The 24,301-nt window shown below is 37.2% G+C and overlaps 1 protein-coding gene across 1 annotated transcript in view; it reads left to right on the forward strand.

Moving 5' to 3' along the window:
* Positions 1–20,291, forward strand: part of LOC121423093 (DNA ligase 1-like) — a 49,089-nt gene extending 28,798 nt beyond the window's left edge. The window contains exons 9-22 of the mRNA XM_041618378.1: positions 736–800; positions 1,382–1,483; positions 2,472–2,548; positions 9,447–9,538; positions 10,200–10,290; positions 11,731–11,932; positions 12,856–12,941; positions 13,313–13,505; positions 13,835–13,979; positions 15,413–15,495; positions 18,113–18,265; positions 18,803–19,000; positions 19,379–19,471; positions 19,993–20,291. Of these exons, the coding sequence (XP_041474312.1) occupies positions 736–800; positions 1,382–1,483; positions 2,472–2,548; positions 9,447–9,538; positions 10,200–10,290; positions 11,731–11,932; positions 12,856–12,941; positions 13,313–13,505; positions 13,835–13,979; positions 15,413–15,495; positions 18,113–18,265; positions 18,803–19,000; positions 19,379–19,471; positions 19,993–20,076 (1,664 nt within the window). The 3' untranslated portion in view covers positions 20,077–20,291. The remainder of the gene's footprint in view (positions 1–735; positions 801–1,381; positions 1,484–2,471; positions 2,549–9,446; positions 9,539–10,199; positions 10,291–11,730; positions 11,933–12,855; positions 12,942–13,312; positions 13,506–13,834; positions 13,980–15,412; positions 15,496–18,112; positions 18,266–18,802; positions 19,001–19,378; positions 19,472–19,992) is intronic.
* Positions 20,292–24,301: the final 4,010 nt, after the last annotated feature.

The raw sequence follows: 24,301 nt of genomic DNA on the forward strand, positions 1-24,301 counted from the left end.
CCCTCATTTGCATACTGACCAGGATGTGAATAGAACTGTTTTGTGAGATTAAGCAAAACTTAAAAAAATGTCGTAACTTTCTTATTTTACATCAGATTTTGATGAAATTTTCAGTGTTATGCTTGTTCGATTTTTCTCTTCTTATTTAAATCAACTTTTTGTTGGGGTGGACTTGTCCTTTGACTACAAATGTACTCACAAAAATATTGTGCGCTGTTGATCGTTCTTGTTGGTTATCAATGCCCACCTGTGGATCAGGACCAGGAACTTTTCAGATTCAGAGATCACATCCTGAATTCATATACTTGTAAGGGGTATATATACACATTATATACTCCTTTCAGCAAAATGAATTCATATAGAAGGCAATTTTCAATTAATCATTCATATAAACATTAACATATATATTTCTCATCCTGATCATCTGGTGACATTGCATCCAAAATGAGAATGGTTCCACAAGCTAGATGTCAAGTTACCAATTTGTAAAATTGGAGACCAATCAAACGATATGTTTTCTGAGAACTTGCCCTCCTACCTTTATGTGTTAACGCATTTTGGTGATATTCAAGTCATCAGTCGTTATCCCAGTCTCCCAAAAAGATATTGTTGCTGAAAAAGATTGATTGATTTTTTTACTTTGGAGCGTTCATAGCTGAAGATCTTTCCTGTTGAAGATTGTTTTTAGAAGGTGATATAACAAAGTTTCTCTTTCAATTTAATCTTGCGATACAGGGCGATCGGTAGACAAGCTGAAAGTTGCTGCTGCAGAAAAGGGAGATTTAGGACTGGTAGCAGAGGTATGGATTATATTTATATCCACCATGATATATAGATTATCTAAATAAGTAGGGTAAAATAAAATCCTACTTTGCAAGGAGCGGTAGCTCATGCCAAAATATTTTAGTAATGAACATATGCTTATGGTCAGAACGGTTCGTCTGACAGAAATATTTGCATTTGGTATAATTTTTACTCCTCAGAAATACTTTTTTCCCATTTGTTAGTCCTGTAAAGGAAAATGTTAAACATTGAAACTGGAATGTGATGAAAAATAACGATGTTGCAGTATTCAGGTTCTGTATTATACCAGGCAGTGTTTCATCAAGATCTTTCAGTGATTTTGACCTTGACCTGCAAATTTGCTTTTTTGCCAGTCAGATGCAAGAATTTTGTTTGCTTATGAATACCCTCACTGAAAATCACTGCCAGACTGGATTCCTAAAACTAGAAAGATAGCTTCTTACAATGGGTGTTTATGTTCACAAAATTATCAATTGCTTGCCATTCATTTACTGAATTATTCTTGAATGTATAAAGCAAGAAAGTCCAATGATTCAATTGAATAAATTGGTTTCCCTGTTTTTTTTTTCCATTACAGAGCAGTAGAAGTACACAACGTACCATGTTCACCCCTCCAAGACTGACCATCAAGAAAGTCTTCTCTAAACTCAAAGATATTGCCAACCTTAGTGGGAATTCAGTAAGTTCTACCTTCAAATTAGTATGGCCTCTCCTAGGGACCAGGGCCAGAATTCAATTTGATACTTAAGCCAGAACTTTAAGTATTTTATGCAGTATTTTGCTTAAATCTAAGTCAGCCACCTGCTAGGATTATGTCTGGCTTGCATGCAGTTTACAAATGTCTGTGCACAGACGGAGCCTAACATTGCACATTATTTAGCTCAAACTATATGATGTCACAGTGGTTATTAGGAAGTATTTTTCTTAATTTTTGCTTGATAAGGTAAAATACTAAGATGGGATTTTTAATTTTGCTTAACCAAGTAAAATGTTAAGTAAAATACTTTCAATTTACTACCGGCCCAGATTCTATAAAGGGGTAATACTTTGCCAAAGGGCACCAGCTTATTTTCAAATCAGGATAATGTTTCATAAAGCTGTTCATAAGTAACACACAATTTACTCACAATTGGTTACTTGTTCGAAGGGGTTCCAAGTTGAAATTATTGTAGATAAATTTTGTTACCAAATGTCTGACTGTTAAGACTATAATTTGACATAGTTTGACAAGGATTATAGGAAATTCATCCCCACTATTTTAAATAAGAAACTAGAGTCATCTCATTTAACACATGGATGGGTCACCAGTGAATTAAGTTTTGTATGAAGTCTTGCCAACAGCTTCATGTAACATACCCCTAGGATTACAGAATGAGATAAAACACTTCTCTATCATCCCAACTTTCAGAAGTGGAGTTCTATTTTTGTTTTCTGAGAGAGTTCTTCCCATTATGTTAAAATACTCAGATTTTCCACGAAAAGGATATTTTCTTTCGCCATTCAAAAATTAAGATCAATATTTCAAGTATTTTCCACTTTTTAATGAAGCTCTTTTTTTTTCATTTTATCAGGACTATGCTTGAGATTTGGGGATTCAATCTCCTATTTCCTATAATTTATTTAATATTTTTCTTTGGGTTTTATTAATATTTGTTTCTATTTCACAGAGTATGTCAAAGAAAGTTGATCTGATTAAAGGACTGCTAGTGGCCTGTAAGGATTGTGAAGCTAGATACCTCATCAGGTATGTACTGAAAGTTATTTGTAAGTTACCTACAACTTTATGCACCACTGATGACACGATAGGTGTTTCATAAAGCTGTTTGTAAGTTACCTACAACTTTATGCACCACTGATGACACGATAGGTGTTTCATAAAGCTGTTTGTAAGTTACCTACAACTTTATGCACCACTGATGACACGATAGGTGTTTCATAAAGCTGTTTGTAAGTTACCTACAACTTTATGCACCACTGATGACACGATAGGTGTTTCATAAAGCTGTTTGTAAGTTACCTACAACTTTATTCACTACTGATGACATGATAGGTGTTTCATAAAGCTGTTTGTAAGTTACCTACAACTTTATTCATTACTGATGACATGATAGGTGTTTCATAAAGTTGTTTGTAAGTTACCTACAACTTTATTCATTACTGATGACACGACAGGTGTTTCATAAAGTTGTTTGTAAGTTACCTACAACTTTATTCACCACTGATGACATGATAGTGATCCAATACAAAGGACTCTGGTGGAGACTTTGGTATGAACGTATATACAGGTTTATTATACAGGCCAGCTAGGCAGGTCAATCAACAGGCATGGTATCCATGTTGCGGGAGGTGTATGGAGTGCTTAGATATCCATACTGATATCGTAACATCCCCCTTCTTCTGATAAGATTGAGAATTTCAATGATATTGTTTTCAAACAATACTTTTGGTAGTCTGCAAATTTTGGTAATTTGGCTTAGTTATGATTTATCAGATAATAATATAGAAATTGTTTGGTTTGTGAGAATATCAATTTGTGATAAACTGTATGCATCTTCAATTTTACATAACTTCAATCTTGTGCAAAACTGAAAATAATTTGGATAACCGGATTGATCCTGAAATCAATATTTCCAAACAATAAGTTTTGGTTATAGTGTCTTTTTGATAATTTCGTAAACACTATCTTGACATACCAAAAATAATGTACAATGTTTATACATGCACATAACAAACTTAAAACTACACTAATGTCTTCTTTCTTCTCTTTCTCTTCTTTGTTTGAGAGTTTAAAGTGTTCATAATGTTCAATCTTCAAACATGAATCTCTCTGGTTTGCGAATAGTGCGTCCAGACCTCGTGGTTTGTGAGTATGTCTGTTGAGATTGATTAGAGTTGGACATTGGTGTTCGTTGGACGTTGTCTTCCTCTGGTTGAGTTTCTGTGGAGTGGTCTTCGTCGAACCTCACACGCTTTGGAGTTGGGTTGGTGGATGGAATTTCCCTCAAGTGAGATCTATTTCTCCTCAAGATTCCTCCGTTCGGCGTTGAAACTTCGTAGGATCGAGGTTCTTCACAGACTTTGGATACTTTGGCTGGTATCCAAGTGTTGTCTCTTGGATGCAGAACTCTCACTGGCTGTCCTACATGCAGTGGTGGCAGATCAGAACTTGCATGTCGATCATGCACTTCCTTCATCTTGTCTTGCCTATTCAAGAGAAACTCGGTAGCAGCAGAATCTCTCGAAAGATAGTGACTTGGCAATGTGGTTCGGATGGGTCTTCCAAACAACATCTCTGCTGGTGATCTCAAGTTATTGTCAACTGGTGTTGCTCTCAGGTGCATCATGGCTAGTTGACTGTCTTGGCTAGTTTGAGAACACTTTGTCAACAGATTCTTGATTGTACGAACCATTCTCTCAGCTAATCCGTTGGATCTTGGATAGTGCGGTGAAGAAGTGATGTGCTTGATATTCCACTTCTTGCACATGTCTTGGAATGGTTTCCCGACAAATTGTGGACCGTTGTCGGACACAATCTCTTCTGGTGGACCGAACAAACTGAAGATTCCCGTCATCTGTCTTGCTATAGCTGCACTGGATGTATCGGTTAGCTTAGCAATGATCGGATACTTGGAATAGTAATCAGTAACGAGTAGATACTCTTGTCTATTGAGCATGAACAAGTCACTTCCCAGTCTGGTCCATGGTGCTGGTGGTACATCATGGGGATGCAGTGGCTCTTTCTGCTGTCTTGCTTGGTGTTTCTGGCATGTTTCACACTGCTTTATCAACTGATCAATGTCCTTGTTGATGTTTGGCCAGAACACTGTCTCACGAGCAAGTCGTCTCGTGCTTTCGATTCCCATGTGTCCTAGATGAAGCTGTCTAAGGATGTCATTCCTTAGTGTCTTCGGTATGATGACTTGACTTCCCTTGAAGAGTACTCCGTGTGATACTCCAATTTCATCTCTGTAAGACCAAAATTGACGAAGGGATGTCGGCAATTCTTGGATGGTCTCAGGCCATCCCTGAGTGACTATTTGCCATAGTGATCTGAGAACAGGATCATTAGCTGTTTCTCTCTGAAGCTCTGTTCTCTTGTGTTGTCCGAAGTATATCAAGTCAATCTGGTGCGAATCTTCGGCTTCAGAGCAGATGGATTCCACTCTGACATCTAGCGGAACATCGCGTGCTTCCTTGGGATTAGGAAGTCGGCTCAAGGTATCGGAAAGAATCATGTCTTTTCCTGGTCGATACTTGACTTGACATCGGTATCCTTGGACTTTGATAAGCAATCTCTGTAGACGTGGTGGTGCACTTCTAAGAGGTTTCTTCCATATCATTTCCAATGGTCTGTGATCTGTTATGACGGTGAATTCCTTCCCGAACAGATATGTATGGAAGCGGTTGATACCAAACACTAGGGCTAAGGTTTCCCTCTCTATGTTGGAATAGTTGGACTGTGCAGTGGAAAGACTTTTGGATGCAAATGCAACTGGTTTGCCTTGCTGGAGCAGGCATGCTCCTAGCCCTTTCATCGATGCATCTACCTCAAGAGTTGTCTCTTTCTTTGGGTCATAGAATTGTAGACATGCACCTGACGATACTGCACTTTTCAGGCTGTTCAAGGAATGTTCATGATCATCGTCCCAGATGAATGGTACTTCCTTGTGTAGAAGTTCTCGAAGTGGCGCTGACTTCTCTGAGAAGTTAGGAATGTATGCTGCTAGGTATGTGAATAATCCTAAGCATCTCTGAACATCTTCTTTGTCCTTGGGTGATGGCATTGATGTGATAGCTTCTACCTTGCTCGGATCTGGGTAGATACCTGATCTAGTGTACTTGGAACCAAAGAAGTTGATGGCTTCCTTCTTGATAGTACATTTGGAGCTGTTGAACACTAAGCCTTCTTGCTTTGCCGTCTCCATGAGTAAGTAGAGATTCCTATCGTGTTCCTCCTCCGTTCTTCCTACGATCGCTATGTCATCTGCGATGCATATGCAGCCTGGCACATTTTGGACAATCCTATCCATATGCTGCTGGAAGATATCCTGACTAGTACATAACCCAAATGGTAGTCTTTGGAAGCAGTACCTTCCAAATGGTGTACGAAATGTGGTGAGATCCTGGCACTCCTCTGCTAGGTGAACCGACCAGTAACCAGCCTTCGCGTCTAACTTAGAGAAGTACTGGGCTCCTGCGAAGACAGGTTGGACCTCTTCCAAGGTTGGTACCTTGTGCGGGCATCTCTTCAAGGCATCATTTAACCTCCTGGGGTCAAGACAAATCCTGATGGATCCATCTTTCTTCACAACAGTGGTCATGGAGCTGCACCAATCGGTGTGGTACTCAATTTTTCTGATGACTCCTTGCTGCTCCATTTTGTCCAGTTCCGCCTTGATTTTGTCTTTCAAGTGTACGCTGCACTTGCGGGGTGCGTCTATGGTAGGTTTAGCATCATCCTTGACATGAAGCATTGCCTTCCCTCGGAAACTACCAATAGCATCAAACTGATTTGGATATGCTTGTTTGAGATCCCTTACACTTGTGATAGGTGTTTGCTTAGGTTTAGGATTGGTTGTAGGTGTTTTGTTGTCCATTGAGTGAATTGTGATAATTCCAAGGTCAGTGCAACCTAACAACCCTAGGATCGCTGGACCCTTGACATCTGCTACATAGAATGTATGTGTTGACCATTTTGTACTCTTGTATCTACACTTTATGTCTAGTGTACCCTTACATGGAATTTGTGTCTCTCCATAAGCTATAAGTTTTATTGTTGTTTGTTTCACTACTGATTCCCACTTTGGACCGTAAATTGCCTTGGCGGTACGTACTGTGATAGTGTTAGCACTTGCCCCCGAGTCCACTTTTAGGTAAAGCTTATGTTGACCTACTCTCTGTGGGCATATTATGTCAATGTTAGCAAATGCTACAGTACCTTCTGGATTTACAACTGTGTGTGGTCCATTAGTGTGTATGGTGTCAAATTGTGCTACGTTGAATGGACTATCTGTAGATTGATAATGATCATGATCTGTGGTAGTATCATGTGTTATGTCCATTTCGCTTATTGGTTTACTCTTTCCACTTTTCGACTTTGATCGTGATTTGTTTTGTCTTGGTTTCCGATCATTTTTCGATTTCCGACAGAATTTGGCCCAATGGCCCTTGGTGCCACAGGCACGGCACTCATCGTCATACGCAGGGCACTGACGAGTATTTACGACCTTCTACCAAAATTTGTTCGACCTTGTAACCTTTCGGTTGATCTAGCAATGACTTTTGGAATTCGAGACTTGGAGTTGACGCAATCACTAGCTCCATGATTCGCTCATTTAACTCAGCTTCCTCGAAATCGCAATTTTTGGCTTTGTCCCTACACCTGGTTACGAATTCATCGATCGTTTCATCTGGTTTCTGCCTGTACCGCATTAGCTCTAAGCGGTGTATGCGAAAATTGATATTGACCTTTAACTGTGCCTCTAATAGTCTCCATAGCTCTTGCGGTTTTTCTTTATCGGTCTCTGATAGCCCCGATGCATTGATTCGACGCAAGCCTTCATTGCCTACAGCAATCTTGATTTTTATAGCCATTTTTCTCTGATCAGTTATGTCTTGGTCTGCTAGAATCAGCTCCATTCTTTGTCTGAAAAGCTGGAACTCTTCGGGTAGGTCTGTTGCCTCCCAGTTCATTTCTGGATATTTTCCACTACTCATTGTGTATGTTCGCTGTACGTATTAGGTATTTAAATGAATGAGTGTAGATATTAATGTCTGATTATATCCACGTGTGAACGCTCCTTACAGTCACAGGTCGACTGGTGATGATACCTGTAACGCACACACAGCCCTGTGTGAATGTCATTAGGTGTTTCATGCAGTGAAAATGCTGGTCACTCCCACTCCTCACACTCCAGATTTACAATTAATATTAGGAAAATATTAATTCATTGTTCACACTCGATCAGTCCAGAAAATTAAGTAATTTAGGATTTATCAACTTTTAGTGTATGTTGATCTTATGATGCAGACCTCTGTGCCAGTGATTGAACACAGTTATAACTTATTTAGGCTATATTTAATTGTTTACAGTTACCGTTAGCATCTCGCTCCTTCTCACAACACTGTGTGATTTGCTGTGACAGTGCATTGGGTATGCACAGTACGGTACGGTACAGTAGCGATGCGATAGCCGGGGCTAGCGGGCGAGCGGCTCGCGGGCGCCCGTTGGGTTAGTAGGTTATGAAGCATGCGAATTTCGGTAAAAAGACATGCAGTTTACTTCCCAACAATACAGTATCTGGTTACTTGATCCCTGTCATTTCAAAGGCGATCACTGTTTTCAGCTGCCACCATGATCCAATACAAAGGACTCTGGTGGAGACTTTGGTATGAACGTATATACAGGTTTATTATACAGGCCAGCTAGGCAGGTCAATCAACAGGCATGGTATCCATGTTGCGGGAGGTGTATGGAGTGCTTAGATATCCATACTGATATCGTAACAGATAGGTGTTTCATAAAGTTGTTTGTAAGTTACCTACAACTTTATTCATTACTGATGACACGATAGGTGTTTCATAAAGTTGTTTGTAAGTTACCTACAACTTTATTCACCACTGATGACACGATAGGTGTTTCATAAAGCTGTTTGTAAGTTACCTACAACTTTATTCACTACTGATGACACGATAGGTGTTTCATAAAGCTGTTTGTAAGTTACCTACAACTTTATTCACCACTGATGACATGATAGGTGTTTCATAAAGCTGTTTGTAAGTTACCTACAACTTTATTCATTACTGATGACACAATAGGTGTTTCATAAAGTTGTTTGTAAAGGCAACCGTACACCTTACGATTGGTCTGCGACTCAATTTTGGAATATACGTAGTATAATTGTATGCTAGTATTGAGACTTGGAATATCTTACTGTGTAATGTTCGAAATCACATTACAAATACCTATGTTCAAATCTGTGACTATGCTATCATCCTTCTTAGAACAAAAGTAAATTTTATATCTAGTCGTAATGACGTCATAGCAGTTGTACGATTGGCTACGATTTGAAACTAATTTGGCCTTTACTCCAAAATAAAGGCTTGCAATCTGTCAAAATGGTTATATTAGTATTCTTTCAATTAATTTAACCTCAAATAAAATGATATGTTCCATTCACATTTTCAGAAAATGAGCAAAATGAGATTTGTTCCAAAATCGGATCGCGAACAGTCGTAAGGTGTGCGGTGGCTGTAAGTTATGCACGTCTAGCATGACTGGTGAACCTTTCTTGTGTATATCCCTATGCATAGCTGATTTAGCTACTATAAACATGTATCATTACTAACAGCTGGATGAAATACTACTGTGATCTGTTCTAATTGAGGTACCTAGACTTTTTCTTGACCATTTTAAGGGGATGTCAAGTATGATGTTGAAATCTGGTGCTAGTGTTATGACAACATTAATATCAGCCATAACACTACTTGAAATCAGGCTGGTGTTGGGATTGACCTCAGAAAACATGATGAATTTCTGGCAATTCGTGTTGAAAGTCGTCGATTAGGAAATTGTGATTCCAATTTTGATGTTTGTGTAGAATGTGTAAAAGTGATTAACCCCATTTTTTCATTGATTTCAGATCACTTGGAGGGAAATTGAGGATTGGTCTGGCAGAGCAGTCCGTTCTTGTAGCCCTAGGTCATGCTGCTGTCTTAGCAAAGCCAGAGTCAGGTACATACATTTCTTGATCTATTGTGAAACTAAAGGGATCCAAACATGACAACTCTTTTTTTTCTTTATGTGATTATATTTATTTCTATTTGAGAATTCTTAGTTGCATACATACTCATGGGGGTACTATCCTTGGCAAACAATGGTGCTGTATCCCTGCATCCACCACAACCACTATCCACTTCCAAACTTTCCTACCTCCACTACCAACAAGATCACTTCTACTAACACTGTCTGGCTCCATCACCATCAATTCTACTACACCACTACCTCCTGTGTTACCATAACCACTGCCATTATCACTACCACTGGAAACACAAGATAACCACCATCACCACTACCACTAACACAGGTAAAACTCCTACCACTGTTACCAACTCGAGCACTTCTCATACATTTTGCAATTATCTTGGGTACGGCATTGCTATGGTATAGATCGCGTTAAAATGCTATTTTCATTAATGTTCCTCACGTAAGACCCTCAGGATAGGGTGGTGGTATTGATCTGATATTTCTTTTGATTTACAAATATTTTGATTGGTGAATGATAAATTTACTATAAGGAATGGTCGGATCATGTAATTGGCATAAAAGAAATGACTACCGGTATTTAAAAATTAATGTGTTAAAACTTTTTTGATTTGTTTGAATGGTTATGTAGATGAAATGATCCTTAAGAGCAAAGTTAATACCTCAGAGAAAGTCAAGAAAGCAATGGAAGAAGCAGCTCTCCTCGTCAAAACAGCATACTGGTAAGTCTTCTTAAGGTGGTATATCTTAGTCATATTGAATAGCATCAGCTCTGGTCCTTGTTGTCATCCGACAGTTACCATAGTGTCGTGTTGGGATCGGTAATTATAAGAAGGGAAGCGTAATGAGGAAACTTTGGAGAAAGTTATACAGTTCAAAATCACTGGGTATTTAATCATCAATATTCAGCTACAGTTCGAAGTACATGAAGATTCAGTTATAATAGGAGACGATGAATATAAAATAATTTAGAAGTATCAGATTGAGATTCGGAGTGAAGTTAAATTAATATTCGATGGACGTCTAAGTCTTGAAGTCAGTCAGTCTATCTGGATGAGTGTGGGTCTAGTATTCTTCTGTATATATTCTATAATAATCAAGAAGTCTTATTTTTATCATGAGTTTTGGGGGTGTAACAATTTAAGGTGGGAGTGATCTAAACTTGATCTGATTGGTCTACAGGTAACTGTCTATCAAACTTTGTCTGGTATAAGGGGTGTGGTGATGCTCTGTGTAAGTGACTGGGGCTGGAAGTGTAAGTCATACTTCCATGAAGCTAGCTGATGTCACTGAGGGTTGGTACTTTTATGGTCAAGGATGGTATTGGGGGTTTGGGAATTCTTAGATGACATTGGGGGAGTTTGTAAACAAGTGAAGGTGAAAAACTGAAAGGATATAAGGAAATTAAATACATACTACATAACAATGGTAACAGTCAGACACTGGTGCTTCTCATCCAATCAAAACTAAGTAAAGTTTTCTGTCTTGACATCTCGTCAGACAACGAGTGTTGATGAAATGTTTGCTGGTGGCAAATGCCATTGTGAAGTTCAGAAGTACTGTCTATTTTTGTATGTAGGTTTCTAAGTTTGCATATGCTATTTAAGACTTCAACGTATCTAATTTTTATGAATTTTATGGAAGTTAAAGATGGAATATTGAGTAATTGATTAATACTTCAATTCAGAGTCAGCTTTATGATTTTCCCTCCTTTATCAGATTGCAACTTAACTCTTTAACTTAAAGTCCCCAGCTTTCTGCGATGAAAAAAACTGGAATATTTCACAGCATAAAGAAAAAGAGGGAATTCACAGAATTTAAAAAACCCAAAAATTCCAGCCTAAAAATTTGAATTAAAAAAATTCAGTATTAATCATGAAAGTCAATTAAAATTCCATAAATCAATGAAACCACTTTCCTGATAAAACATAAATATTTGGCCTTTGTTCACCATGTTTGTTCATACAGTGTGTACATCTGATAAAATCTAATGTTTTTCTAAGAATTTTGGTCTTTGTTTTCCCATATGTTTTGTACAAATCACCGGCTTTGATTGTAGAACACTGAAAAACAAGAAAATGCATTTTATAATATATAAAACTAGGAATGTAAAGTTCTTATTATCTGAAATCCATTTTGTAATCTTGTTTTTCCTTATTTAGTGAGATGCCAACTTACGATGCTCTGATTCCAGCGTTGATGGCCCATGGAGTGACGGAGCTTCCCAATCACTGTCGTCTGACTCCATCGATTCCTCTCAAACCTATGTTAGCTCATCCCACCAAAGGAGTATCAGAGGTCCTAGATAGATTCCAAGATACGCCTTTTACTTGTGAATACAAGTATGATGGTGAACGGGCTCAGGTAAGGGTTTACTCTCTTATATTCTTTTCACACTGCATTTCCTTATCACCATATTATCCTTAATCCTTAAACTTTTTACGATTCACACTGTCTTTCTTAACCCGATACTATTTGCTTAGCCAGGGTTAACGCCTTAGCCCCGGACTATAATATAGCTCATGAATATTGATGATTTTACCAAACAGCGTGATCAACGTGCAATTTCGACTTCTGTGATTGGCTAATACTTAGCCCTACTTCGTTTCACACTGCATTTCTTAGCACTGCAATTGTGGTGCTAGCACCACAATAAGTCGGCTAACCCTGCTTTTTTGTAGGGTCCGATAGTACCGTACTATTTACCATGCTAGCCCACTTTGCTAAAACGTAGTGTGAAAACGAAGTGGGCTAAGCTTAACCCCAGGAAATTGGTGGGGCTAAGACCCACCCTTAGCTCACCAATTTCCCTGGGTTAAAGAAAAAAATGCAGTGTAAAAAGCATATTAGTTTTGCGAAAATGCAACCATGAAGGAAATATGAATGAAAATTAAAAATGTTTTATCAAAGTTTAATCCTTATTGATTGATAATAATTCAACCTCTCTGCATTCAGGGTCCCATAACACAAAGCTTAGCAATCATCATAGATCATTTTTAATGAATTATTGCATCGCCTAAAATGTACAATTAATTGTAAAAATCAAGGGTATGATTAATCGCTAACCTTTGTTTTACGGGACCCTGAACATTATTTTTTGCTTTTATGAAATCCAACTTGATTTTATGCTTTGTTTTTGACCTGGGATTAAGACAAAAGTATTTGTCGACTGGTGCTTTTTAGGGTAGAGAGCTTTTGCTCAAGGGCTTTCTCAGATAGAAAAAGTTATCAGTGATTCCATGTTTGAAGGTTGACATGAAGAATGTTTATCCGTTTTGTTCCATTAGATTCATCTGCTTGAGTCTGGTAAGATTCACATATACAGCAGGAACCAAGAAGACAACACAACCAAATATCCTGATATCATTGCAAGGTATTTATTCCACCCTTCCCCCTTCTCTTGATGCTTGTTGACCAGCTTGGTGTTTCATAAATTTTCATGATGTGACCATTTTGTGTAGCAAAGTTAAAAAGGAGGGGGAAAATGGGGGTTGGAGGAACAAAAATTGATTTGATTTATTGGATTGCTGAGTTATAATCTTTTGAATTGAAACTATTTGATCCTTTGTGTTTCAAGTTCTTCCCAGTAACGACAGATCTACTCAATTGTAATATTTTTCTTCTGTGTGTGGGGGGGGGGGCTGCTGTTCGACAGGTGATGACATGTATCCTGGAAACAGAAGTGGTTGCTTGGAATCGGATTGAAAAGAAAATTGTTGAAACTATCGACCGTTTGTGTTTCAGGCTCTCTGCAGCTGTTGACGAGAAGGTAACATCGTGTATCCTGGATTCGGAGGCGGTTGCCTGGGATCCAGAGAAGAAACAGATCTTGCCATTCCAGGTTTTGAGTACGAGGAAAAGGAAGGATGCTGATGCCGGAGATATTAAGGTCCAAGTCTGCGTCTTTGCTTTCGATCTTCTTTACCTCAATGGAGAAGTAAGTCTTAGTATGCTGATGTTGAAGAAGAAGAGGAGGAGGAGAAGAGGGAGAGGGAAGAGGATTATGATGATAGTGATGAGGAGGAGCAGAAGAAGTACAATAAAAAAGAATGATGATGGGAAGGAGGAGGATATTGATGATGATGAAGAGGAGAATAATGTTGATGTTGATGATGATGATGTTGATGATGATGATGATGATGATTTTGATGATGAAGATGACGACGATAATGATGTTGATGATAATGATGAAGACGATGATGACTAGAAGGATGATGATGATGATTAATTCTGTCTTTAATTACAACCTTGTTATATTTGTTTCAGCCCCTGGTGAGGAAACCTCTGAGAGAACGTAGAAGTCTATTGAGAGATCACTTCAAGGAAGTAGAAGGAGAATTCATCTTTGCCAAGTCCATGATCTCCTCCGATACTGATGACATTGCTGAATTCTTAGAGGAATCTGTCAAAGGTTGGTTTGTTGAAATGTAGGCAAGAGGATAAATTAGCCGTTTGATCTGCTCCTACTTCATCTACTCTTTGTCTCATCCCTCATGGTCTAATCCTATACTTCCAGTACAGTCCGACCTCTCTTATCCGACCTCTCTTATCTGACCTCTGCTTATCCAGATCTCTCTGTTATCCGGACGCATACTTCCGAGAATTTTTTTTCAATTCAATCTAGTACGTGAGGAAATGAGATTTCAATCTAAACTCAATCCTGTACGCAAACTCACTTTGATTACCTATATTTTCCAATATAGTCTACATACAACATTATTTTAAATCTCACCCAAATCACCGAAAGAACTTAGGCAGGATAATTTTCCTGTAAATCATCACGTTCTCTTTTTGTTTCTTAAGAAAAACAACATGTCTCGCTAGCTAACACTAGGCCTTAATACGGACAGCGCCATCTATCATGTTTTAGCCTACAGTCAGTATAACGATAGCTGACATTGCGAAGCTGTGATACCTGCCATGATGATCTAATTGTAAAACTGTGTTTCTCTTTCTTTCGAGGTATGCTCGATGTATACCTCAACCATTTAGCAGGTAAATTATCCAACAGTTTTGGCCATCGATCGATTTCTTTTCCGTAAAAGTACCGCCTATAATTTGCACTGACACTGCAGTGAATACTGTCTGTATGCGTGTCCACTACAATAGATAACGTGTAGCTACCGCCGTTGGGAGCTGAGGCAGCAGCTGCGTGTATTTGATATTGGGTCTCCCAGATCCGGATAAATCCCTTATCCGGATTGGTGCTGGTCCCAACGTGTGTGGATAAGAGAGGTTGGACTGTATATCCTTGTTGACTCCCCCAACAACTGGTCTTATTGACACTCAACATTTTTTTGATGTTCACTTGGTATAACATCATCTAGTCTGTATGGTTAGGTGAACTCATGAATTGAATATTCATTTGAAGAAGTGCAAAATAAGTAGCGGATGAAGTGGTAAATGAGACTATTAGACCAAATTAATAACAGACCAAATGGATTAATCCCATTTGGTATTAAGACTATCAGAGGAGACCAACTTCTTGTAGACCAAATGAAAATAGACCAACAAGAGCACCTAAAAATTATGGGCACACAAAGGATATACTCTGAGGCAACTTTGTATCATTTGAACCCACTTTTTTGTTCTCTATTGTCCACATGTCTCACATGATGAAATTTAATTATTTTTTTAATTAAACAATTTCATTTAAATAAATAAATTGTATAATAGAATTTATTAACCACAACAGATATTCCCTCTATGTTTCAAATTTAAAATATTATGGTCAAGCATTTTTGGGATCAATTCTGAACACCATCACCCCATCCCTATCACACTTGATCAGATTTTTGCAGATTAACTTACATCTTCAAAATAAACTATTTCTCTGACCGACAGGAAACTGTGAAGGTCTAATGGTGAAAACATTGGACAAGGATGCAACCTATGAGATAGCAAGACGATCACATAATTGGCTCAAGGCAAGTTATCAAACACCTAACCCAGGGGTGGTATTCTGAAAATTGTCTTAACTTTTCTTGTAAGTCAGCAACATAACAGCTCGCTAAAATTCTCTTAAATTGGTATTCTGAAAATTGTCTTATCTCTGTAAGGACGTCCCCTATTTTATCTCTGACATGCCCAGTAGTTTCAGAATACCTTTTATCTCGATATGTTATCTTGCGCAAAGGGATATTTATGCGACGTTTTTAACTTAATGCATAATTATAGCTCTGACATAATACGCACTCAGTGAAAGTTACAAGAAAAGATGCAAGAATTTTCGGAATACAGATTTTATTGTAACTCTCAAGATACAAGAATAGTTCTCTTAAGACAATTTTCAGAAAACGGCCCCAGGTTGTACATACAATCTGAGTGTGTGCAGATAGAGCTCATTTGTACTAAAGCTCTAATAAACTGATACGAAACCCACAAACTATTCCCTGGTATAGCAACACCCAAGCCATGATTCTAAACACTAATCCTTATTGATTATAAAAAAGCATATGAATAGGAAAGTTAGTCTCTGTGAAGTAGCTGTAAGGCCCATGCATAAATAAACCATTTCGTAATGCCATTCTACGCATAATAAGAAGGTCATTGGTACTAAAGTGACATGGTGGTTAAATATTTAATGAGATAGGCACCAACTTTGATGTCTTGATTATTCATATATTCCTTTGAATTGTGTTTTTTATTAGATCCACAAAAAACAACAATACGTCCAGGAGCGACTGTTTTTTTCACTGTATGCTGAGTACATTGTTATAACAATATGCCAAATACCTTCATAGAGTGTTCATTGGTGTGCTATTCTAGTCACCTGGTCTATTCAATTTCTTCATCCTGCTATGTAAGGCAAGCTTACGTAATATCTTGCTCTGAAATTTGCTTATAATGAAATAAATGAAAGGTCATTTGGCCAGAATTGCCCGTGAAGAAACTACGAAATGGTCACTTGACATGCTCCACACAGAGCAGCCTATTCACTATCTGTGCATTCCATGATGTCCACACACAGGTGGTAACCTTTTAAACGGGGATTGAAACTTGTTCATAAGATAGCTCTGATACTTTGTGAATGTATGATATAAGTGCTCAAAGAGACTTCTGCAGCTTATATATCTGAGGATACAAGAGGTCGTTAGGACATCGGGTAATAGACCAGTTCGTGGTTGCTTCATGGACAATTTTGGTCAAATGACCTTTCATTTCTTTCATTATGATAGGCAGATTTCAAAGCAAGATATTACGTAAGCTTGCCTTACATAGCAGGATGAAGATATTGAATAGACCAGGTGACTAGAATAGCACACCAATGAACACTTTATGAAGGTATTTGTTGCATTCCTACTTTGAATGCATATCATAGCATGTTGCACAATGTACTTGGCAAACTGAAATACCAGTCGTTCATGGACGCATTGTTGTTTTTTGTGGATGTAAATGAAAACCACAATTCAAAAGAATATATGAATAATCAAGACATCAAAGTTGGTGCTTTATCTCATTAGATTTTAAACCACCATGTCAATCTAGTACAAATGACCTTCCTCTGATCATGCGCAGAAAGGAACTACGAACTGGCTTATTATGAGCTGGTCTAGAACTACTCTACCAGATTGCATACATAACTGATTGCCACTCTTTGTAAGACAGGACCTGGTATTCTTTAACCTGTTATAGAATCAATAATAATACTTAGAACCTAGTTTGCATGCTTGTGGCAACTCTTTGTAAGAGGGTCCTGGTATTCTCTTTAACGACGTGTTCAACATCAACTTTGAATATTTGAGTAATTAGGTCGTCAGTGGCTTGCATGATGACTCTTGGTGTATGATATAGAGAATTTGCAAAAGCAGATATGTTAGAGGACAAACAATAAACCCTGTGCATCAAACCAAAATAAATCATTGTTTTTATGGTCTTATGAACAGGTTATACCCTCTACTGTGACATCATGTGAAAGTACTCTATTCAGGCATCAAGTACATTTTGTCTCATCTAGTTTATGGTAGTCAATAGAAGTAGTACTCCTCTGACTATTTGCTCAAATAGGCAGCCTAGATAGCAGAATGACAAGCATGGCGAGTCTACACATTTGAGGATTATTTTCCCTTTTTGAGTAATATAATTGAGGTATTATCTGTAGATAGTTAGGATTGGTTCACAATTTCAGACGATACTATCAGGGAAAGTTTCATAATCTTATGAAAATTTCCCGCTTTTATGCAATGGTTCTTTCCTCTCTTCCTTGCTGATGCTCTTATTGTGTACAAAGTGAATGGAGGTTGAATGCTTTCTACGCCACTGACAAAATAAATATAAGTGAATGGATCGGTAACTTGAAGTAGGATATTGCAAAATATGTGAAATCTTATGGGTCTTATCGTTAATTATTTTCACCAATCTGTGTGGGCTCTTGCTTCGTGTACAAAGTCTATGAGAGTAGAAAGCCGTCACAAGTGCTGACGGTGACAATATAAACGGGAGTTGACTGGTGACCTGTTTTACGATAATGCCCTCATGTGTTATGTTTCTGGGGTATCGACGTAAATTTAAGATGTGTTCATTGTGATTGATTAATATTTACAGCTGAAGAAAGACTACTTGGATGGAGTTGGAGATACTCTGGATGTGGTTGTGATTGGTGGTTTCCAGGGGCGTGGTAAGAGAGTTGGTTGCTATGGAGGTTTCTTACTCGCATGCTACGATGAAGAGAATGAAGAGTTTCAATCTATCTGTAAGGTAAGACCCCACTTTCACAGAATGGTCTGGTGTTCAAAAGCTAGTTTCATGAAACGATCTTTACAGATCATTGCCCATTTTTAGCTCATCCGGCCCGAATGGCCAGATGAGCTTATGCTGTCGTATGTCGTCCGTCTTGTCATCCATCCACAATTTCAAAATGCTTCTTCGTCATTTAAAGTCTGATTTTGATTCTGTTTGCTCTATATGATAGCACTAGGTGGGAGATTCATAACTTCTACACAGAATTTTGAAACTCATTAAAAAATGTCATTCATTTAGCATCATTTTTTTTCTTAAAAAAACCAAGGGCAAACATAGTTATCAAGAAGGCATATAGCATTTCCTTTTATTTTACCATAAGATAAAAGAGCACTGTTGATTTCATGCCTTGGTCAGGGGCATAGGTGCCATGGCCTGGGATTGAACCCTGGACCCTGTCTAGTCGGGCGCCTTAGACCACTCAGCCATGGAACCTCCATTGAAAAGTTTTATAGCAAGTATGGTGCATTTAGTGTTATATTTTATATATTATAGATTGGAACTGGCTTCAAGGAAGAAGAGTTGGAGAAGCACACAAAGTTCTTCAAGGATCATGTGATTGATAAGCCCCGCCCATATTATAACTACGACAGCAGTGTAGCTCCTGATCATTGGTTTGATGCGGTACAAGTATGGGAGATCAAAGCTGCTGATCTCTCAGTCTCACCCGTACACAAGGCAGCTATAGGAATAGTGAGTACATTCATCATTCATTCTCTATGTATTTGTCTTTAAGTTTAAAAAAAATGATAATTCAAAACTTCGGAAATCCAATTTTTCTTTTAATCTGATATTTTTTCTGAAAATTTCACTGAATCTCCTGCACAATTTTAGTCTGTATTCCAATCAAATTGAGTTAAGGTTGAGATGCCACATTAATCTAACAAATCTCAAATTGATTTTAGGTTGAGATACCACATTAATTTAACAAATCTCAAAATGAGTAGGAAAGCGTTTCATGAAGCAAACAGTCAGTGATTTTCATTGACTAAGTTCAGTTAATAATGTCAGTAGCCCAGATATTTTACCTTTTTTTTACTATAATCTTATACTTCTTTCCTTTACACACAGGTTGATCCAGCGAAGGGTATTTCTCTACGATTTCCAAGATTTATCCGTATCCGTGACGACAAAAAGCCAGAGGAGGCAACAGGGGCAGCTCAGGTAAGACCAGTTTACCTTTAAAAGGGGGATGGGAGAGGGAAAGGGGAGAAATGTGAGGCGGAATGGTATCCATAAAAAGTGATTGTGAACTAGATGTCCTGCTTTTTCATGTAGTCTGTCTTTTTATTGTAGGAGTAGTAGTAGGATGTTGATGGTGGAGTTCAGGGTGATGATGATGATGGTGGTGATGTTAGTGATGATGATGATGATGATTGGTGGTCATGATGCTGGTGGTGGTGGTCTTGGTGATATTGATGATGTATGATGATGGTGGTGTTGATGGAAGTGATGATGAGGATGAGGATGATGAAGATGATGATGAAGGTGATCCTGATGATGATTATTATTATGATTGTGATGGTGATAGTGATGATGATGATGATGATGACGATGGCGGTCTTTTTGATGGTGTGGTGGTGGTGGTGATGATACTGAAGGAAAAGATGCAGGGTCGATTTGAATTTGCATAAGGGGCAATTTTATGAAGTAAAATAAATGATCTGTGTCGATGTGTCTTTCAGGTGGCTAGCATGTACAACAATCAGGATCAGATCAAGAACCAACAAGCAAATAAATCCATCAAAACAGAGGAAGATTTCTATTAAACCCCTCTCAGTGGAAATAGAACCAGCTGATCAAAGGAGGACCCTAATTAAACATGGCCTAGCAAATCAAATAGATCATCAAGCAAACAGAAGAAGATTTCTATTAAACCTTGCTTATTTACCATCAACAAGCAAGCAAAACCAGGAAAATAGACAAAGATTTCTATTAAACTCAGTGTCAAATCAGGAATGAACGAGTGGACAAGCCAGCAAATTATGAAAAAGGGAATTTCTACCTTGCGAAAGCAATCATTATTTGCTCTAATTCAAAGACGACTGCAAACATTGCTTTTGTGGCAAAGGCAATTCACATGTGGAACTGAAATTTCAAATGCATCATCATCAGCTTGATTCTAAGGCTTCCATCTTAATGTACTTCAATAGTTTAGTCTACAGTATATGGTAATAAATGAAATTGACTGCTTCCCTTGTGAATGTCACTGTCTTGTCTATACCGTACATATTTTTCAGTGATGTTTTTCTTTTCTGGAAAAAAAATATATCTCTGTGAATTATTTAACAAAAGCTTTACAAAATGTAATTATGTCGTAAGATACAACTACTTGTGGAAACCATTTAAATTACCTGTGGATTTCGTTTCCAAGCATCTAATGTCACCATATCACTCCTAGCTTATTCAAATCAGCTGTTTTGTTAGCTATTGTGATGTATAACCTTTCAATAAATTTTTACCAATAGAGTGATTTTGTTTTACATACATACCTTGGAATGTGGTGAAATAATTTTGTATTGGGGGGTAATTGCCACGTGTAAATAACTCAGAATTTGTACAAAAGCATTATGAAATAATCAATTGTAAATTAGAGTAGCATTTTTTAATGTATTTATGTTTATCAGATCTGGTGTGACTTTGTCTGGAATTTTCGTTTTTAAGATACTGAGATGTTGTAGATCAAGTCGATTTATAATTCTTTTCAGTTGAATGATGCAATTAAAATTGCATCATTTCATTGAATTATTCAATAGATTTGATAAGGTAAAGCATGTATCTATTCAAGAAAAGTCTAGGAAACACTTAAAAGTGTTCAGGATATAATGATTTTGGGGTGTGCATTTGATCATAAAACATGCAATCAATTTCTTTTATTTTCCTATCATATTTCAAAATCATTGTTGTAAGTGGATACTGCATTGTCCTGACAAGTAGTTTTTACAGTGCGTCCCACAAAAAAGGAAATCCGTTTTCAGAGACAGTTTTCACAATTATTAAATATGTTTTTACTCTAAATTTGATTTTAAAGAAGAATGAAACCTTTGGAACAAGATAGCTTGAGCTTGTGTAAAAACAGACAAATCACAGAAACAGATCAACAAAAGTTTGAGAAAAATCGGACAAATAATGAGAAAGTTATGAGCATTTGAATATTGTGATCACTAATGCTATGGAGATCATCAAATTGGCAATGCGACAAAGATGTGTGATGTCACTTGTGAACAACTCTCCCCATTACTTTAGTATATATTTTACGTAAATTGCCTCTTTTATCACATCTATCATTAGATCATGTGTTCCTTCTAAAGGAGGGCATGTAATACAGATTTTAAAAGAATACATCATGGATAGAGTTTGCATCATCATAAGAAAAAGCAAAAAGAGACATTCAAAGGGTATTTTATAGTCCATCAAAGGAAAAGTTGTTCATATATCGCATTGCCAATGGGAGGATCTCCATAGCATTAGAGATTGCAATATTCAAATGCTCAAAACTTTCTCATTATTTGTCTGATTTTTCTCAAACTTTCTTTATTCTTATTCTTTGATTTTTCTGTTTCGACACAAGCCAACTTGTTCCAAAGGTTTCATTTCCCTTTGATGGTAAGAGTGGAATATCATCTTTCATTTCAGACCAACAGCTTAGCAAATTGTTCACACATGTCAGATTACAAACAATAAATACTGAGGCTTATCAGAAATGATTTGCGCAGAAACTGGTGTGTGAATCTGGGATCAGTGAGATAAACTCAATAAAGAATACCAAAGAAAAGCTAATGAGCCAGTTGTGGAATAAGCACGGTCGTAGTATCACAAACCAATCTTGCCCAATTTTTCTGCGCACCTGATTTAGACATTACAATTTCAAACTCGTCTTGCTCATTAATGCTTGAAGTGTTCGTTTGGTAACAAAATGTAGCGGAATAATTGAATTATATGATTATGTAAATTTAAAATCATAATTCCTTTGCATTTGAAGAAAAATGACAGGGGAATCCTGGTTTCCTTTTTTTCTGGGAGGTACTGTATACTAAGAATATTCCAGTGAATGTAACCAAAAAGAATGTGTCTTTTTATTACGTTTTTATGCACTGGATGTTCTATATATATAATCAGGTATCTCTACGATATTGTTAAACACAAATTGCTTTACGTAATGATAATGATGATAATATGAAACAATTATATAGTGTTTGATACACATGTTTGCGCTGCATACACCTGTTAGCACTGAATAATTTCACCCCGGCTTTGGCATAGCTGCCATTAACAAGCTTTTTTAAGGAATAAATTCCTGATGGGTATCCACCTACCTCGCGTGGGTTGAATGTGGAAAATGTATATCAATGCCTTTCCTAAAAATGTAATTTGCGAGGTTGAAATGGGCATGTATTACTTCATGAATTTTACTCAGTAAAATGTACTGTCTCCGATTTAGAAGAATTCAATTCTCATGAATGTATTTTCATAAAATGAAATGAATGTTTCAATGTACTAAATGTATGTAGATATTACATGTTTGTAATAATATTCTTCAGAATTGATCAATACAGTAGTATGAGTTGCCTTACATTCCATTATGAAATCACCTTGGTTGATGGTTTTAACAATCTGCCCACCAACAAAAAAAAATCCTAGTGGTTTGTTGCTGTTGCAGCAGCCTATTATACACCAAAATTGATAGTATTAAAAAGGAATATTTCCAGCTATTTCATAGTTCTTAGATAGTTAGAGCTATCTGTACATACTACTGCATACATGTATTATTTTGCATTTATAAATAAATACATTTTGGTGCAAGTTCAAGAAATGTTTCAGACTTTTTTCCCATTTTCTTTTTGTGGGGGAGAATTTTCTTTATAAGCCCGATTAACATTAATTCCGTACGACATTTTAGTAACTATTCAGAATTCGAAATTGATATCACTATTCGAGCTACTGCTGTAATCATAATGAGTTTAATGACACTTTTCTTCATAGGTTAAATAGATATCTGAGCTTTACAGGCTTCCTCTCTTCGTTTACCCATTTTATACTTGAAAATAATAAAAATGGTGTTTTATTTCAATATTGATTCACAGCATGTCCTGAATTGTTCAAATCTTTTACAGAAAAAACCCTGATAGCATGAATACATGAAAACTTAATGTGAAAAAATATAAAAATACACACAAAGCATGAATAAATATTTGATTATATTAACCACTTTTGCACTCTAAATGTAAGTTATTAAAGGTCAAGTCCACCTCAGAAAAATTGATTTGAATCAATAGAGAAAAATCAGACAAGCACAATGCTGAAAATTTCATCAAAATCGGATGTAAAATAAGAAAGTTATGACACTTCAAATTTTTGCTTATTTTTAACAAAAAAGTTATATGAAGGAGCCAGTTACATCCAAATGAGAGAGTCGATGTTTTCACTCACTATTTCTTTTGTTTTTTATTGTTTGAATTATACAATATTTGTTGGGGTGGACCTGTCCTTTAAAAACAGCAGATTACTTCATCTGACCATGGCCTCATCATGGTTTCTGTATGGTGCAGTTCACCTGCAAAAGGAGGCAATTTATTTTTTTCAAAACTGACTCTATCCCTGATTTGGGATATTTTCTGTACGCACAGCACAATTCTGAAGGATTTAGAGTGGCATAGCCCTCAATTTCTGAAAAATAGACGTTTCAAAAGCAAGCTTCTCACATGAAACAATGACACATCCTCATTTACAAAGAAACTCATTCCCCAGATTGGCTTCCTTTCGTCATTGGATGGCAGAATAGGTTTTGAAAAATAGGTGGGACAAACTGTGATGCAAATTAATTGTAATTTTATATAAAATATTTCATCTTCCCTCTCCTATTCCTTCTTTCTATCTCTTCCTCTCCACTTCTTTCTCCTCCCTCCTTTCCCCTTCTCTCTTCGCCTAATCTTCATCGCGCGCTTTTTTCAATTTCCTCTTCACCATTTTATTCTCCCCCCTCATTCTCTCCTC

This window comes from Lytechinus variegatus, chromosome 10 (assembly GCF_018143015.1).
Source record: "Lytechinus variegatus isolate NC3 chromosome 10, Lvar_3.0, whole genome shotgun sequence".
Taxonomy (NCBI): domain Eukaryota; kingdom Metazoa; phylum Echinodermata; class Echinoidea; order Temnopleuroida; family Toxopneustidae; genus Lytechinus; species Lytechinus variegatus.